The sequence below is a fragment of the Taurulus bubalis genome (assembly GCF_910589615.1).
Source record: "Taurulus bubalis genome assembly, chromosome: 1".
In the NCBI taxonomy this organism is placed as follows: Eukaryota; Metazoa; Chordata; class Actinopteri; order Perciformes; family Cottidae; genus Taurulus; species Taurulus bubalis.
The window spans coordinates 46,040,489-46,059,410 of record NC_136589.1 but is presented as its reverse complement, the minus strand read 5'-3'; the positions used below and the strand labels follow the sequence as shown (position 1 = coordinate 46,059,410).

The 18,922-nt window shown below is 41.4% G+C and overlaps 3 protein-coding genes across 3 annotated transcripts; 1 reads left to right on the top strand and 2 right to left on the bottom strand.

Annotated features, from left to right (window-relative positions):
- Nucleotides 1-4,247: 4,247 nt before the first annotated feature.
- Nucleotides 4,248-6,054, top strand: pth2 (parathyroid hormone 2; the record flags this gene model as incomplete). Its single annotated transcript, XM_079227625.1, has 3 exons — nucleotides 4,248-4,351; nucleotides 4,580-4,753; nucleotides 5,883-6,054. The coding sequence occupies 3 exons, from the start codon at nucleotides 4,248-4,250 to the stop codon at nucleotides 6,052-6,054; spliced, it is 450 nt and encodes a 149-aa protein (XP_079083751.1).
- A 991-nt stretch (nucleotides 6,055-7,045) lies between these two features.
- tedc1 (tubulin epsilon and delta complex 1) lies at nucleotides 7,046-13,471 on the bottom strand (the record flags this gene model as incomplete). Its single annotated transcript, XM_079214279.1, has 9 exons — nucleotides 7,046-7,323; nucleotides 7,426-7,441; nucleotides 10,144-10,290; nucleotides 10,796-10,882; nucleotides 11,340-11,414; nucleotides 11,661-11,798; nucleotides 11,871-12,094; nucleotides 12,421-12,505; nucleotides 13,328-13,471. The coding sequence occupies 9 exons, from the start codon at nucleotides 13,469-13,471 to the stop codon at nucleotides 7,046-7,048; spliced, it is 1,194 nt and encodes a 397-aa protein (XP_079070405.1).
- Nucleotides 13,472-15,160: 1,689 nt separating this feature from the next.
- dnal1 (dynein, axonemal, light chain 1) lies at nucleotides 15,161-17,922 on the bottom strand. Its single transcript, XM_079231508.1, has 6 exons — nucleotides 17,805-17,922; nucleotides 16,731-16,786; nucleotides 16,582-16,637; nucleotides 16,320-16,446; nucleotides 15,742-15,882; nucleotides 15,161-15,284 (listed from the first exon to the last, which is right to left on the bottom strand). Exons 1-6 carry the CDS (start codon nucleotides 17,837-17,839, stop codon nucleotides 15,235-15,237), a joined length of 465 nt encoding a protein of 154 aa, XP_079087634.1. The 5' UTR covers nucleotides 17,840-17,922; the 3' UTR covers nucleotides 15,161-15,234.
- Between the last annotated feature and the right edge of the window lie 1,000 nt (nucleotides 17,923-18,922).

The following is an 18,922-nucleotide window of genomic DNA, read 5'->3' as shown; positions in this document are numbered from 1 at the left end:
GTGGTCTGTATGACCACTAAACCGGTCGAGGCTGGGAAAAAGCAACTGCCGGAAATTACGTTCTGAGCGGACCAATCACAGCGCTTGCGGTCCGCGTCAATGCGACGCGTAGTTAGGATTTTTTGGAGGTGCGCGTCAGGCTACGGCGTAGGGGTCTGCGTCGACGGCGTAGCTACGGCGTAGGTACGCCGTCGACCTGACGGAGAACCATAAACTAGGCTTTAGAGTTTAGCATTCTGTATAAGTGTTCCGGCTAATCACGCTGACCAGAAGGGTTAGCTAAACTGCTGGCATTAGCATAACATTTTCTCTCCATCACTGAAACGCTTTGCTGATAGTGTAGCTCGCAAGAGCCTTCGAATCAATTCAATTTTCAATTTAATTCAAATCACAGTTTGCCTTAAATATCTTAAATATCTGCGTCACCGATCCTGGCACCCAACGACACGGCAAGATGACATTTTCAATTGGGTAACTTTAGCCAACGACTCTGAGGTGATTCATATTTGCCCTTCCTTTTGTTCTGCCTCCAGCTCACACCATGAAGTAATCATGATATCGGCACTAAAAGGGTCTATTTTTGGAGAGACATGTGGAAACGAGAAGCTAGTTTGATTCAAGCATGCTGAACCCCTAACCGCATTCGACTCGTTTGAAATGAACAGTATTAGCGGTCCATGCTGTCAACAAGCTTTAACATCAAAAGGATTCGATCATTCATTGAATGCCATTTCAAACTGATGAATGCAATTCGGTTCGATGGGAGTTGACGGCGTTTCTGATGAGAATGCAGGTGGTGTGAGGTGACACTACTTTGTGTGTGACGCTTGTTATCTTCTGTAACATCAGTGTGTTGCACAGCCATGGTTAAGGCCAGCTGCTTCCTGTCTGCAGGTCATTATTTCCAGCAAGGGCCATAATGAGGTCCTTAAATGGTAACAAGCTTCCTGTCTTCCGACAAACCACAGATTCTCCACCACTTTTTGTCTTTGTTTTTCCAGTATTTGATACTTTGACAGAGGCAAGAGGCAAAGTATCAAATACAAGTTCCAAATGGACACATCAATTCTTTTTTTTCGCACTTCCTGTAAAGCTGATGCTTGATATACTAACAAGGTGTCTATGTACAGTGGTAAATCATATCTACAGATGCCTTTAGTCCACAGGTGTTTTCACCGAGGTTGTCTTGGAGAAGGTGGTAAGCTGAGATGATCTACATGGACATAGTGGAATAATTGTTGTGCCTACGAGATTCAGTTTACACATTTGTAGGATGACCTTCAAGTCTGTAACATTAGCCATTCACACTATGGTGTGCTCATTGACTATCGTTCCCCCAGTTTAAAAAGACTATTGAGCCACTCAGACCTTTATATGTGCAATTAAGAATGGGGAAGTCCTGAAATATTGCCATGCAAATGGCAACAGGCATGTATTGACTATTTACTATGTAAAGATACAGTGGAGTCTACTTGAGCAGAGAATGAAGTCACACTCTAAAACCAATTACCCCCTAGGGGGGGAAGACTGAGCGATTGTTATATAAAACTGTAAATCATAGCTTGTTTTATGAAAAAAATGCCCAAACTGCTGTATTTGGATGTATTGAACACCATAAGTAATATACAAGTGAAATATATGGTTTGGTACATGAAAAAATAAAAATGTCACCGATGTGAAAATGTGGAGAAATGTGCCCCAATGCAAATTTCGGAGTCCTCGTCTGAATGTTCTTTGTACTAAACTGTCTCTAACTTTGTTCTGCTTCACTTTACAAAGTCAACCTTTGCAGAGAGAATATTCACATATTGTGCTATGATTTGGGTTAGAGTTGGACCTTACAGCTGCATCATTTCAAAGAAATAATCATCCTGGAAGTGCTTTTTTTCTAGGCGGACCTGACACCTTTTCACATGTTATTATAACACCCAAATTATTCAAATAGCTCTAGTGGTTGCAGAGATACACCCTTTTTAGTTTGGGTATGACATTTTTGAGGAAAGGGCCTAGAAATAGGTATGTGTTCTATTGGTTAACATTTAACAGTACATAAACTTATCGTGTCAGTATTTTTTTTTATAGTTTTGCTTTGATAATTACCGATGCTGCAAATAAAAGTGTGTGATTGAGTATAAATTGTATCGATTCTAACACTGCAGTATGTTTCCAGCGTGCTGCTACAGCACTTTGGGGTCGGGGTGGGAGCTGAGCTGAACGGCACAGCATTTGATTTACAGGTCCATCTCGGTTGAATTGTCTACTTTGATCCCTGTTTTCTCATCTAGCGCCATCATGACCAAATATCTAAAAAAAAAAAACAATAACCTCAGCTGTACATTGTGTTTAGGGCTAATTAGCAAATGTTAGCATGCGTACACTTTCATTATACCCGCTAAACATCAACATGCATACTAAACACTAAAAAACATATTTGAGTGTGCAGTTACTCTTTAATCTCAAGCACAGTCTCACACAGTTGAAGCTTCTTCACGGGCGTTCAGACCAAAATGACCCCTGCGTTAATGGGCAGGAGGAAACAAACACGACTCCAAATCAAAGTGTATGCTAACAAGTTTGCCAATTCAAGCTAATAGCTGACAGTATAGTTTCGAGTCAGTCGGGTCAGTTATTGCAGGTTGATTTACTACTACTTTATCTATTTCACAAGATGTTGTTGTCTCATCTGAAATATTCCAATTTACATCACGTAAAAGCATTTCCCCCAACCCTACATGAATATATATTTTTCTGCGTAGACGACAGTAATGCCTTCATCTTTGAGAGAAGCATCCATTGTTTGCTCAACCTGCCAGTATGAATGAACACACACACACACACACACACACACACACACACACACACACACACACACACACACACAAACAGCACCATGACTAAGAGTCTTTGAAATAGGACACTAACAAGCTAACAGCACTTCCACTAGGGCTGTTCTCTTGCGCACTAAACTCAAAGTTGGTTTGATCTGGTGAAGGTGTGTATGCTTGCGTATTTGTGTGGGTGGTTTAGGGAGTTGGGGGGGTTAAAACACTCCAGTCCAGGGTATATAAGTATGTACGACAAGAAACCGATGCTTTTCAACCACTGTCAACCAGCACGCGGACACTTACAGAGGCAACCGGCAAACCTAAACACACATAACAAAGCGTAAATACAAGTTTTTATCCAAATGTCTTCATATTCAGAGAAGACAGGAGAATAAATAAGTGGTAGAAAGGAAGCAGCAACAAACAGAAACCACCTACCGGTAACTGCTCAGACAGTAGTCTTTTCTGTCGCTGCGATCAGTTGTTCGCCCTGGAACATATCTCTGCTTGTGTGACGCCTGACCTTTAACCTCTAAAATTCAGCCTTGAGAGGCTCCTTGCTGGTACAAACTTTTAACAGACAACACATCCATCTGAGAAGCAGGTAAGAAATTAGTTGGACTAACAACTTTAACAAATCTCCTAAACAAAATTTTTGCATGAAGCTAATTGTACCTTAAGCTGTGTTGTATGTATTGTATGTTAATTTTTCCCCCACAAGAGGCTTACAATAGTAAAATTGTGTCTCATTGACCGTGACTGACTGAATTTGGTTCCAGCTGAGCACATACTAACCCTCTACTACTAAAACAAAAGAGAGTTTTCTAACGTTGTTAGGATTTGTTACAGCGTCTGTATTGGAGTGTCTACAATGTAATTTGCTGATTATGCGGTCTAACATTTCTCAGTGAAATATTTTTTGGGGAAAAAAAGACACTTGTCGTCTACATGCACGGTTTGAAATGGTTCTTTATAGCAGCACAGAAGGGTGGTGTCCGGGTGCCTCAATCCTTTCTGACTCATTTCAGAGCCCAACATTCTCATGAAACCAGCAGCTTCCAAGTATCATTTCAGTAGATTTTTGTTCTTGATTTTAAAAGCCCTTGGATAGAGCTCCAAGTGGATTATATATAAATTAGGACATATGTAAAGCCTATCTTATTTCATTTACAATATACTATAATCTGAGGTTGAGAATGTGCATTTTACAGAACCTTCTAATTTAGGGAATCCTACCGTAAAAGGTGGCAATACGGTCGCCTTGAATTGTAAAAAAAACATACTGATCTGTATTATGTTGAAAATAGGTTTCTGTTTTCATGGTTTTCTATTATTTTGTTGTTAATTTGGTCTGTAAATACACAACTCAGGTAATATGTAACTTGAACGGCAGCATCGTTTTTTCTTCTTTCTTTTTTTAGGATGTCTGAGCTGCTTGCTTTCCCCCGTGTGTCCTTCCTGTTGCTTTGCATTCTGGGTATGACCTTGGTGACATCTGGCTTCCCTCAGCCTCGACTACCTCTCAGGTGGGAAATCACTAAATCTCATCAAGGCAGCAGCAAATATGAGTGTTAATGGCACAGTGGTTTGGAGTGAATACATACCATAATTACAGACCAGTGAACTACCTAGTACCAGAGAGACCAAACTTTATTTTCTCCTTAATATGTTGTACTAATTTTGATATTCTTACGTAGAATACAATCAAATATGCTTCTCAATGAATAATTGGGTTTAATATGCTAAAATTTCAGAAGACCTGATGAGTCAGAGGAACTGAAACGAGACGACTGGGATTTCCTCTTCCCCTCCATCTCTCTCCGGGATTGGAGCATTCAAATGATGTCGGCACCCAGCCTCGGAGCTGATAGCAAGGCAAGGCTGATGAGAGAGGCGTGGCTGTTTGCCCCTGAGAGGGCAGAGGCGAGGTAATTGCATAGTGAAGGAAAACGTCAAGGTGTTGCGGCAATGTGTAGCAGTGTGTGTGCCGGTAGTTACGTTAGTTGTTAGCCAAACGCACCGTCACACTGTGTATGTGTGGGCCTGGCAGCACTTTTAGCTGTCGGCTCATGTCTTTCCTTTATTTTGTGCCAGCATCTGGTACTAGGCCTAACTCTGATTTCGTGTCCTTTTTTATTTACTTCAGAATATTTCATTCAATGAGCTGTTTGAGTCGAGAGTTGTGAGAAGATTGATCCCACTCTCAAATCTGTGCGCTAACTATGCAGTTCAACCCGGAAGATGGTTAGCTTAGCGGAAAGACTGGAAACAGGGGTATTAAGTTCACTAATTAACATGTTATATTTTGTTTGATTAGCACAAAAACCGAAGTGTAAAATATGACTGTTATGTGTCTATTTCTTGGCAGGGGTGGATACTCCACTTTGGACGGAGCCAGGCTCGCCGTTTCCCCATTTCCAATCTTTATGCTAAGCTAGTCTAACCTGCTGCTGGCTGTAGCTTTGAATTCAATGAGTGGTATTGATATTATCCAGCTCTCGGAATGATAGCGAATATGTATATTTCCCAAAATGTCAACGGTATGTAAGAAGTGGACGTAGTCGGCATTACGTCACCCGTTGGTTTGTGGACTGCTGTTTCGAAGCCTCAAGTTCAGTTTTCAGATTTAAATCCAATCCTTCTCCTTTGATTGGACTGTTAAAAAGTGGGCGGGCATAGACTTTTGGGTCTTTTGGCCATAGATGCCAAAAGTTGCAGATAGATTGATGATTGGATTTCATGATATAACTGGTTGAAAATAGTTATAATTAGCTTACTTGGATTTTTGAATAAAAATACAATTAATCTTTTTTGTTGTAATTCCTTTGTATATATTGTTAACTATGTGCACAATACGACTGGGGTAAGTGATCTAAAAAAGGCATTTTTTATTTCATCTTGATCTTAAAGTAAAGAATTACAATTTTCAATTTAACTACAATTCAATGTGCCATGAGAAAAACAAAAAAGACAGCAGTAATATATTGAGTGTTGTAGATTTTGGTACCTGGATGGTTTTCTAGTCACTGATCTTGGTCTTTGTCTGTGTTTCTTTAGCGTGGAGAGGGCGTGGCCCGCCGAGTGGTCATCTCGTGGCGTGATGAAGAGGAACATGGTTGTGGCTGATGACGCTGCCTTCAGAGAGAAGAGTAAACTCCTCACCTCCATGGAGAGACAGAAGTGGCTAAACTCCTACATGCAGAAACTGCTGGTGGTGAATTCTTCATGATTATTTACTCTTAACAGCCCTTTATTCAGAAAATCAAACCACCTCTCTGCATCCTGCACTGGCAAACAGCTTTTTGAAAGGATACCCCCGGGTCTCTGTGGCTGTTGCTCAGTCCATCATCTTATGAGAGAAGAATATATTGTACACATCAAAAGTCATTAACACCTGCTGTATTATTAGTCTACCATCTTAACATTGTATTCCTACTTTTTGTAGCACTTTCAATATCATATGATGCTGAACATAATGTGGTGTTATTCAATTTGATGAATAAAGAATTATTAACAAATTATGTTTTCAATGACTAACTTGTGTTTGGCTTCTTTCAGTGGTAAAGCTGAATTTAATACTATTTGTTATTCTTCTGTATATTTAAAGACATATTTATCTTTCAAATAAATGCACAAAACTTAAAAAAAATTGTGCTTTAACATACTGGGAGACTTTCTGGGAGAGAGATGAGAAGATTGATACCAATCTCATGTCGGCGCATTAAGTACTGATCTGGAGTCAGGAGGGGGCTAGCATAGCTTAGCATTAAGTCTTAAAAAAGGGGGGAAACAGCTGTCTAAAGTTCTGTTTATGTATGGATTAATCAAAGAAGAAACTAAATTAATGACAATTTGGCTGGTATTAACTTCACTTTGGACCAAAGTGAAGACCGAGCTGTTTATGCTTTATGCTAAGCCAGGCTAGTCATGTGTCCAGTGTTTCCCAAAATGTCTTATACAATGCAGTTCTTAAAACACTTTTTAAATTTATATTATATAATATAGGAATGTAATTGTATTCTGTGAGTTTAATTGTTTAAAAAACTCTTAAAACTTAAAAATAAAAAAGACATTTTCAGCTGCAGCTTGTTTAAAGCCTTTTTCTTTGTGAAAAAGAAAATATCTGGCTTCCATCCAAATGTCGAGTGAATCTTTGCCAAACTAAAAACATGAAAATCCATATTGTGTTTATTTCAGAATTAATAAAGCATTTTAAAGGATTAAAGAAAAGTCTGTGGTGGTATCAACACCAGTTCGTCCAGCCTGCCAATCATCGCCTGTAACTGCGTCCTATTAGCCAGTCTCTGCCTGTCCCTCCTCTCCAGCAGCAGAGCCTCCGTCTGAAGCAGCAGCTGGGCAGCCTGAGACGCTGGGAGCTCGTCCGCAGTCTCGGCCATGCCACTGGACCCCTCTGCTGGGTGGCTGCTGTGTCTGACTGGCCTCTCGGTCTGGAGCCTGGCTCGGTAGACCTGGGAGAAGGAGGGCTGGCAGGGGAGAGAGGAGAGAACAGGAGAGTGGCAAGAGGTGTCCGATCCACCCTGCGACCTCTCTCCTCCTCCTCCTCCTCCTCCTCTTCCCCCTTCTCCTCCTCCTCCTCCGCCTCTCCTCTGTCCCTTCTGGGGCATAAGACAGGAGCACACAACACACAAATACCTTTACAAAACAAGAATAACACGACGGTCAATGTATGATAATAAGCTTCGCCTTGTTTTCATATTTATATGGTACTATGGAGGGAGAAGTAGTTTAAGTGTGAGCTGAAATTGTCTCTGATGTGCTGATGTACTCTGCTAATGCTAGCTCCACAGGTCTTTATGTAGTGTAGTGTTTTTAAGCTTAGTTAGTCACATTTGGACTTGCACATCTATGTAAAATAAGTTGTTTGTGTGTACATTACAATGCATGAAATATGATAATTAATAAGGGATATTATTATGAGGGATTTGTAATTGTATGCATATGAAGGTCACTGTTATTACTGTAGAATGATTGATGTGTGAATGAATGATAGACAAATGCTGCATGCTGCATGATATATTGACTACTGCTTTAAGGAGTTGTAGTTCTCTTGTTCGCCTGAGGGGGCGGAGCCGAACATTGACTTTTGAGACAATGGACACTACCCTTTTTGGGGAAGGGGAAGGGGAAGGGGAAGGGGAAGGGGAAGAGGAAGAGGAAGAAGAAGAAGAAGAAGAAGAAGAAGAAGAAGAAGAAGAAGAAGAAGAAGAAGAAGAAGAAGTCTATTTCCGCCCCTGAAACGGCAGGGCCAATGATATGTTTATAAAGGTAATAAAACATTAAACCAATAGGAAGGACTCTAAGTCCCACGAATGAGTTGAAAACTAACCGGTACGCGAATGCTCGATCTCTTTCCATCCGCCCAGCGAACCACTCGGATCTGTGTTCTGAGGTGCGCCGTGGATTTAAAGGGCCCGATTCGGGAGCATAAGCAGTCTATCATTTTTTATTAAATACTTGTTAATTATACCTCATCGAATTCCGGACTATTACTTCAACATTCAACATTTTTGGTACATGGATTCATTTGCTTTCTTTGCATAAGAGAGAGAGTACCGTGAGCATGAAGGCAGACAGCCAGCCCACCTCTATGTCTCAGGACGAGGGTTTGGACTCTGTGGTTATAGGAAGAGCTTTTAACAAGGTCAGTAATGAGGAGCAGCAGGTCGATCCATCTAAAGACGTGCTAGCGCAAGATTCTCAGTCTTCAGTTTCAGAGCTCATTCAGTTTGGCCAGCATGCACCTGCCCGCATCCTTGAGATCCCTAAAGGAAGATTTTCTTCTGCGTTTGTCTGCATTTGTACAAACGATAGTAAATAGATGAGAAGCATGTTTGGATCATTTCTTCCTCTGTAACGTCCATCTCACTGCTTTCTGACAGGAAGAAGAAACGTTCCTTTTGTTCAATCATATCTTTTTTCATTCACTTTCATTTTCAACAACTGCACTTCTCCAAAACGATCACTAGCGCCATTAGTCAAAAACTTCTGTAGGAATGTAGAACTTTGTTGAAATCTTTTTATAATTGTTTTATTCAGTGCTTCACAAATTCCTTTATGTATTTGAATAGAAACCCATTTTATGCCTGTATTCCCCCTCTCTCCTGCATTTTGGCTCTTTTTTTCCCCTTTGTTTGGCACAGTGTGGTATATATGGGGGCAAATCAATGGCAAAACTAGAGAGCGCAAATGAGCTCCACGAGAGTGCGCAAATCAAACAGCTGAGCGCGTAATTTACTTTGAGCACTTTTACATCACTACGAGAGCAGAATCCCCGCTCGCGAGATCAACTTTTGCTCTCGCGAGAGCAAAAGTTGATCTTGAAGTTTGAACCTGCTCGCTCTCTCTCTTTAACCTGCTTGCTCGCGTGTCTGTTACCCGCTCGCGCTCGAGTAGATTTTTTTTTTGACAGTAAGTGTGCGGATCCAGTCACCATCCATCTCTACATCTAATTGGTTCCAATCCTCATCTTCGGATTGGCTGGAGTGCATTTCGCACCAGGAACAATGGCGGATGAGAAAACACAACTAAAAGTTGACGTTCTCTGAATAGTACTGTTATTGAGTCACAAAATGTAATTTTAGGATGTTAGTTTGAGGTCCTGCTCGCAGGACAGTGAACCCCGTCGGCACCGGGCCGTCAGCGCTCTGCTGCCCGCCGACAGCAGCCTGATCTCGGCCGGACTTTTTGAAATGATCCGCTGGCTCCGATGTCTCCGTATTGATTAAACATGAGATATAATTCGGTTTTGAGGATCTAACGAGCAATCTTTAGTATTTACTATTTATTCACAGTAACGTTACATCAGTTTGACGGAGGGAAAGGTTAAGATTCATAACTTAAGATTTTAATTTAACTTTTACTTTGAACTACAGCGGTGTCTTATTACTTTTGACCAAATTGATTGCAATTATATGTGTATCTATATAAATATGTAAGTATATATATATATATAAATATGTAAGTATATATATATATACACATACTGTTATATATATATATATATATATATATATATATATATTGTGTTTATTTATGTTACACCCGTCCCATATAGCTATATGAATCTGCTAGGTGTAGTAGTAGTACTATGGGTGGGGTCCTGGGTACAGTTTTAAAAGTGATGGCAATATGATATAATATAATGGTTCCTACAACCGTAGCTGTTTGATTTGCGCGCTCTCGTGGAGCTCATTTGCGCTCTCTAGTTGCCAGCATAGATACAACCCTTTTGTGTGTGTGTGTGTGTGTGTGTGTGTGTGTGTGTGTGTGTGTGTGTGTGTGCGCGCACGTGTCCCACCTTTCCTGTAGGCAGCCTCAATAGCATCTCCTGCAATTTCCCCAGCCCCTGGTTTCCGTGGTGACACACTCTTGCGCTCCCATTGGGTGCGTCATGTGTAGGCTTCTCGACGTCAGGATCTGTCAGATGGCAATCCAAGACACTGTCCTACACACACACACACACACACACACACACACACACACACACACACACACACACACACACACACACACACACACACACACTTTGCGTCACATTTCCAGGCACACATGGCTGCTGACATCTAATCTGCTGGCTGGTAATTATAAGTCAAAGAAAAGAAAATATCAGTGTCCAATTCCAGTCACACGTACTCTTACTATTACATTTGTTTTGTCATGACAGGAAACCACATGGGACATCAAGGAATGTGCACCAAATATTTTTAATACAAAGATTAAGAAAGAAGGCTTTGGTGATGATTGGATCTTCCACTGCCCAAAAAAAATGTTGTATTAATCTCCATATGATATTGCCAATATTCTATTTCCTCGCTTGGAGGAATAAGGCGTCAGGTCATTCGTTTCCTCTTGTGATCCGATGAACCAACGGCGCGTGCTGATGCCAGGTGTGAACCGGCCACTGCTGGAACTCACTACTGTGTTGAATCGTGCTCCTGCGTCTCACTCACCATCCAGGTCCAGAAGACTTTCTCCACTTGTTTCCAGTTCAGATATGCTTCTAGGAGGTCACAAAGCTGCTGCACACAAACACAATCCTGACACACACACACACACACACACACACACACACACACACACACACACGTTACATTATTGTTTTAAGGACACACCAAAACATGCTGTGTTAACGATGTTCTTTAACACTGCATTCTATAGGATTAAGAGAAGACACACAACAAAACAAACTACAGGGAAACTTTTCTTGCGAAATTAACTGTTTGATTCTTGATTCTTGAATTCTTGCTAAATAAGCTATTGATTCAAACCACATCATCATGACATGGCCAAAAGCTTGGTCAAGAAGTGTCAAGGAAAACAATGAAGAAGATGAAACACACAAAAATGTCTTGGCGTAGAAAATGTTTTTTGGGCCAGATAGTAAGATAGAACATGTTTGTGAACTGAGAGGAAATTGCTCAGTTATGTAACCCTAACTTCAGGCAGAGAATGATTTTGGTATTTCCTTTTAATAACAGCAGCGCACTCTCTTACCTCCCTTAGCACGGCTGAGCTTTGATCAGAGGAGGAGGAGGAGGATACAGAAGAGGCAATGCTGGCAAAGAAAACCTGAGAAGAAACAGTATTATGAAAAACATTTCCTGATTTCCTGAAGGGATTAAACAGTGAGTGTGCCTATTCTGTCTTTCGGGATGTTTGCGTCACTGAGGAGAAAAAGTCTTGGCTCCGGTTCGGAATGGAAACTTCTGTCATTTGCACGCAACCGTTTTAATTTGCTTCACTTGAAGCAATATTTCCCGACATGACATTTACAGAACGGCAACATGTGGTTGGGAAAGACGGGATGTTTCTCACAGCGTGGAGCAAGCGAGTCCGCTCCTCTTGCATGCACAGCAGGGTCCGCCCCTGGTATCTCAGGCAACCAATGAGCCAGTGAAGTTTCCTCAGCGATGCAGAGTCCAGCGGGAGCTTGTTGAGGAGCTCAGGGTTCACCTGACAGAGACACATTAAGTTACACATTAATACACCCAAAAAGAAATAGGTTTAACGCGGTGGCATACTCACAGGAGGAGGTGTGAGCAGCGTCTTGTCCAGCCACTGCACTCGCCGGGTCAGCAGTTCCTCCAGTTTTCCTGTAGCGAGCAGCCAGCCCAGCGCCAGGAGGAGGTCTCTGCTGGAGAGTCTCCCTCGCGCCTCTCCTCCTCCTCCTCCTCCTCCCCAGCTCCCATACATCCAGTCCGCATGGTAGCCAGTCTGCCAGAGGCCTGCCGCCACCAGCTTCCTGTTCTCTGCGGATAAACATAGACGGAGAAAACACACTGTTTTCATCCCCACCAAAAGATGCTAGTCGGTTTGTTCCTGGTTTTGTGCAGAGAGCGGCACAGACTTTTTGTTGTTGTTCTATTCAGGTCTGCAAAGAGCAAACGGTAGAACTCAGTCCAAGTCAAGAAGTGTAGTGGTAATCAGTGGAGTTAAATAAGGTTTAATAAACAAGTGGGTGCATGATCATACGAGTGGTGAGCAAGTCACATGATGATGATGATGATGATGAGCACACAAAACTGACTTCTCGGAAGACCTTGACGAACAGCACAAAGGGATCAAGGGGACATACCTCCTCCTGGCTGCGCAGCGGCATCCCGGGGAACAACGCTGGATGTCTGAAGGATGCTGGCGAGAAGCTGCCAGAACTGGTCCTCCTGGGAAACAACAACAAGCAGGAAGATGTCGGTGCAGCACGGCGAATATGTGCAGTACCGGCCTACTAGGAAGAGTACTGCCACTACAGAGCACGGGACACCCTGGTCCTTTTTAAACACAGGGTTCATACACATTTTGACCAATGGATTTCCATGACTTTAAACCAAATTTCCATAACCAAACATTTTGTGAAATATGGGTGTAAACATGAAAAAGTGAGAAAATGTAGTATTTAAACTAACAATGAGAATACAACGCATACAGTAAACCTTAAATGATACAAATGAATGAGACAATAGTTTGATTAAAAGAATAAACATTTATAAAGATGCTTGTATGTATGCCTGCTTATATTTTGAGCATCTTTCTTTTAAAAGCATATTAATTATTTTAAACTCAGTGTAAATGAACGTCATGAATATAACACATTTCCATGACTTTTACAAAACTTTGGGGATTTTATTTTTTTCAAGGACTTTTCCAGGCCTGGAAATAACCATTTAAAAATCCCATGACTTTTCCAGGTTTGCCACTGTTGATTTCATTGTGTTACTTGTGTTGTCACATGCTGCACAAATGAAAATAATTCATCATTCATTTGACCAGACTACCGCTATGCAAGGACTTGTTTGGCTATTGTGTAACAAGAAATCATCAAGTTAAAACAGCTTTTATAGTTTGATGTAGGCTACTCATAGAGAAGTATTAAAGTTACAATTAAGTAGTAACTAAAGCTGTCAAATAATAATACATGTAGTCTAACTTTAGAGTAAAGTACCGTTACATTTCACCGTGACAGTGACAACCGAACAGGAACGTACCACCTCGGGTCCCCCGCCGAACTTAGCCCGTCTGAAGTTGTCCGGTGGGGGGACAGGCTCCAGGCCGGCGGCCGCCAGCAGTCTACACAGAGCTCCTATCACCTGCTTCACGTCCACACTCACAGCCGCTGTTCTCCGCCGCATTACGGCCACAGCACACCGCACGCGTGTGGGAAAACCTTCTGTCCACTCAGCGGTCACGCTAAGTCCGGCTTAGTCCGGGAGGGGCTTCTTTTTATTAGACATATCATAGAAACTTCTACCGCTCTGAAGTTGAGCTGTTGATTTTTCGCGGCGAAGACAACAACTTCCGGGTCCGAGGGCCGTTGCCAGGGAAGCTGTGACGGATATCTTGGTGGGCCAATTAGAAATGAGGTTCTGAAAGCGGGAGGTTGGACTTGCTTTTCATTGGTGCGCTAGTACACGAAACAACTCGCTAGTTTAACAGGGGCCACTTCTTATATACAGGCTATGGGGGTTAACTCGTGGAGACGAAGTATGACAATCACGTGACTGTAAATTACCTACTGTTAGAATTACAATAACAAAACCTGTTTGGATGCATTAGTCGAAGTTCTAAATTATTCTATACTATATTTTCAGAATTTACCAAGATTAATGTTGTATTTTAAGTAACAATGTCCAACTGATATAATTCAATAGCATTTATTTCAAAATCATTTAAAAAATAAACTAAAACTAAACACTTCACAAGTATATGTTGAAACACACCTACATACTTTAAAACATGAAAATCATTTAACAAAGACAATGTACAATGTAATTAATGAGGACATGCTACATGCATTGATCTTCGTATCACAGGTTTAAAAAAAAAAAAAAAAAAAGGAACAATGTAAAATCTATCAGTCCAAAATGAGATTCAAACTGTCAGTAAAATACAGTAGACTAGTTTCTGCCCTTCAAACAGTTCAAAACGTTTAGAACAAATAAATAGAAAACCTCAAACACAGAGCTAAAAAGAACTGTGGATGTATTTTTGTGCAGCGATGTCGGCTCCACAGGCCGTTGCAACGTGGCCGGTGATGGCCCCTTCATGTCCCATGTGAGAAGGATGGTACATACTAACTTCCTGCTTTAGTGCTACTGCTGTTTACAACCTGAGAAGTCAGAGATCGGTGATTTCAGTGTATTCCTTAATGTTGATAATGACTACAGTATGGCGTTTCAGAAGCACATATTTGCTGCACTTACATTTGTGGTTCACACTCAAATGTATCACTCCAAGTCACTTTTTCCTCCCCATCCATTGTTCCACTGCTTAGTATATTGAGCTGGATATGGGTGTCTCTCCATGGAGGGAGGACAGTGTTTTGGCCCATAAATAGTACTGTGCTCATCATGTATTTCCACTGATACGGTCTCACCAAAACTAGTTTTTGGTCCCAAGCCCATAAGGCCTTCTAATGTTCCAGTGAAAGCAATGGAAATTGTGCTTTGAGTTAAACAGTTTTCAGAATTGTGTGCAGAGGTCAATTTTGTTTGTTTATTATGGAAAACTGAAATCAAGCATTTTTTCCGGGAATGTAACTACAGACACCCAGTTGGTAATACTGCAAATATATGAATATTGCAATCAGTGGGACATAGGCTCAATCACCATTGTGTTATCGCTGTCAGTGACGGATAAAGGACATTGGTTCAAATGTAAATCTTCAAGCTTGCCACTTTAAGTATTGATCTTTTTTTTTCTATAAACTTTTCTCCTTCTATAAAACCTAAACATCTGTGTATTTATCGGTTATCTTGTGCTTGCCTATCTGTAGCAAAGTGTACGCTGTTGTAAAAATAATTTTATAAAAAAGGAAAGCACCATGACAAACTATACAAAAACGTTAGGAAAAGGGAAGACTCTTCAGAAAGGAGGTTGCAGGTAGTCAGGCTCCTCAGCTCTCTCCGTTGGCCTCATCCTCTTCCGTTTTGATGACTGGGGTTCCTGGAAACCACAGGAAGAGAGATCTCCAGAACTTCAAAGAAACAACGTATCGCTATTATGCGTCTTGTGACTGACAACGTCAAAGGTAGTTATTGTTTGTATTTCATGGTTTCTCCTTTTCACTCCACAGACCTTGAAGCCCTTTTTCTAACATTTACGGGACCCTACTGGGGAAATTGGAATTTAATTCAATATTAATTTAATATGCATTTAGTTGTGTTAACATTACCTAAGCTGACTCACTTCAAATATTATCTTGGTTATGTTGGCAATGAATTTCAACTCATTATTATTAATTATTCAGAATTTACAGACCGTAAAGTGTTAACACAATTTTTCTTTATCCCTGGAATCTCATGGGAAGGATAGTTATTGGTTCAGTTTATTTTTGTATTTCTTATATATCCAGCAATATATATAATTTCGATGGATGACAATGCCACTGAAACCTCCTTACCATCTAGTTTCCGTAGATTGGGTAGTCTTTTCGAGGCCTCATCCATCCAGGTCCCCTCGGCCGAATGCTTCTCCTCCAGAGGGTTTCCAACAAACACCAGGTCTGCGAGGCACGGCAGGTCGGCCAGCCTCACAAACTCTACTACGCAACACGGACAGCACATACCAAATTAACTAACCATCAGCACAACACCTTGAAAGATATAAATTACTATAGATTGTGAAAAAAGTTAGAATGTTTTACTGGCAGTAGTTTTGATGAAAAATAAATAAAAAATAAATAAATTGTCTGGCCCACCAAATATGAAGAGTGCTTTGCACTTCCAGCAGAGAGTGCTGCTTAAGTTTGCGGTGTCAGATAGTAGAAGGAGTGCTTTAAAAAAAAACAATCACTGCAGAGCTATCCTCTTCAATGACTAAATTATGTTTGGCAAGAGGGAGAGTTTGAATTTGTTTCCTAACAGGTCACTTAAAAGCCTCATAAATGTTCCATGGAAGCCGGAATAAACCCAACACAGTCATTTTCACCACCTCTGTCAATTTCCATGTTTGTCGATAGTGTTGATGAACGTAGCTCACCCCATTCTTTGACCAGATTGTTGGACATGTAGAAGACTCTGAGTTTCTTCATGGATAGAATCCCCTTCAGCTTCTCGATCAAGTTGTAGGAAATCCACAACTCTTCTAGTGTTTCCCCCACTGCCTCCTGCGCCCACGCACACACACACACACAGAAACAATTCACGCTCAATAATGTACAATGTAGCATGTCTGAACCCCCTTTAAGAAAAGAGGGAGCCTATAAAACACTGGGAATTATGCTGCACAGTATAGCACTTACCAGCCCATTGAGGGACTTAATATTGTTCCTTCCTAGTGACAATATCCTCAAGTTCTCTGGAAGAACACAACACAACGTCACAATACAACCCCACAATTCCATCAGTGAAGAAGTGTGTGTTTGAGTGTATTGATGCAGTCAGGACTCACTCAGGCCATTGAGATTGGTTATTTTTTCAATGCAGTTTGTGGAAAGAGAGAGCTTCCTGTGGAGAAGCAGTAAAAACACACATCAGGTATGTGAATGAGGGTGATTTTTAAAGCAGGGATTCTCAACCTTTTCTCACTTGTGGCGCACTTATCATCATGACAAAACATCAGAGGACCATCTTCCCAAATAAATTAGAGAAAAAGCACGACATGAATATGACGGAGAGGGGAATCGGAGGGGGGACCGGAGGGTGGGCGCTAAGCTTCTGCAGGTACGCTCCTGGCGGTCGATCAGACGTAAGCGCCGTGTGACAGCGGTGCAAAGCAGACGGCCGTGAACAGACCTGTGGGGCACGCTCATGTGCACTAAAAAACATGCGCGGCCGGCCCGGCTATGTGAACAAATCACGGAGAAGCTCGGATCACAGCACACGCAGAGGAAAAGTAACTTCAGTCTCTGCTCAGGAAGACATTACTCTTCAATATCTTTACATAGCTCATCATTGTTCGCTGCTATATTAATGCTCTGAATGTTGTATATCCTTTAATCTAACCGATTGGCAGACGCTCTTCGGCCCACTAGCTGACCCTCTGAAGCCAACACGTGGGCCAAGGCTCTCTGGTTGAGAAATGCTATCGCTGTATTAGCTGCTCAGTTTACTCCTGTTGATGCCATTAGAAGTCTGTTAGTTGTTTTGAGTTATCTGCAGTTAAATTGTTTAGTTTTTTGGAAACATTGACATAATTGATATACAAAAAATATAAGCCAATAATTCCTGTGCTTAATTGGTGTTTGGAAGTGGTTATGCACATTTGCTGTATTTTCCTTCGAGACAAATTGTACTTAGGAGGAGAGCTGATTTTGCATGTTGCATGTTGGAAGGTTCCTGCTGTAGATTCTGTCTAAATGTGTAGCTTTACCAGGCAGGACTTCATTGCTTCATCAGGGATCAAATGGCACATGTACAACTAGGCTACAACTAGGGTTTGACATGACTTCACAAGCATCCACGAGGTTATCTAATTTATGGAAATTGAAGAAAAAACTAATACTTGTATCTTTACAGGACTCACTCGCAGTTGGTGAGTGTGGAGAGAGAGGCATCCATCTTCTCTATGGGAGGAACCTGACCATACAGTTTTATGGCTTTACTCTCACTCACTTTCTCCCCTGACTTCTCCTCCTGTGCGCACACACACACACACACACACACACACACACACACACACACACACACACACACACACACGCACACGCACACGCACGCAGAGCGAGAGAGAGAGAGAGATGTAATCACAACGCCTTTGCTACCATCATGCAACTATTTTCACTCATGAATTGTAGACACTTGTATGAACACAAATAGATGCATATATCACAGAAACCAGTGTTGGGGGTAACGAGTTACAAAGTAACGGATTACAGTAACGTAATTACTATTATAGGCAACGAAGTAAAGTAACGCATTACACTCAAAATATTGGTAACTACACTACTTTACTAGACCTCAGTAACGCGCGTTCCTACGTTACTCAAGACATTTTTACCAGTCCAAAAAAAAATATTTTAGTGGCGCGCGAGTCACACGACACTTCCTGCATGAACAACCTATCACAGGGTACGTCCCAAGTCTCTAAATTGCATCCCCGTTTCCCTCAATCAAGCGCGGAGAGAAGACGCGAGGAAATATGTTTTAATAGACATGACACGTCCTTTCCTCTGAAGCGTCACGTGAAGCGACGTAGGTTTCTGATGACTGCGACCGACTGACAGCGGATCACATCTGATCAGCTGTTAGTCACTTTAACAGCTGACGGAGTTTTGTCCGGAGAGTTTTTAGCGAACATTCCAATAAAAATGCACTTAAAATAGTTGATTTAATGGTGTTAAACTACTACTTACATTAATAAAGACACAGTTATCATGAGTGTCAGAGTGGAGATGTTTTCTCTGTCGTCTGTTACCGTTTAATAATCTGCATTGAGTATTTATATACTGTGATGTGTCCTGCTTATACGCGCAGGATCCATTTCTACTGGCGGAATGAGTCTGATTATAAAATACCCCACAGTATAAATATAGTTTCTCTTCATTACGTGTTGTAAAAAGTGTTTCCTCTCTCCAGCTCTCTGATTTTAATGACATACATAATACGTTATTGAGGGGAAACAACAGATACAATCTTAGAAGA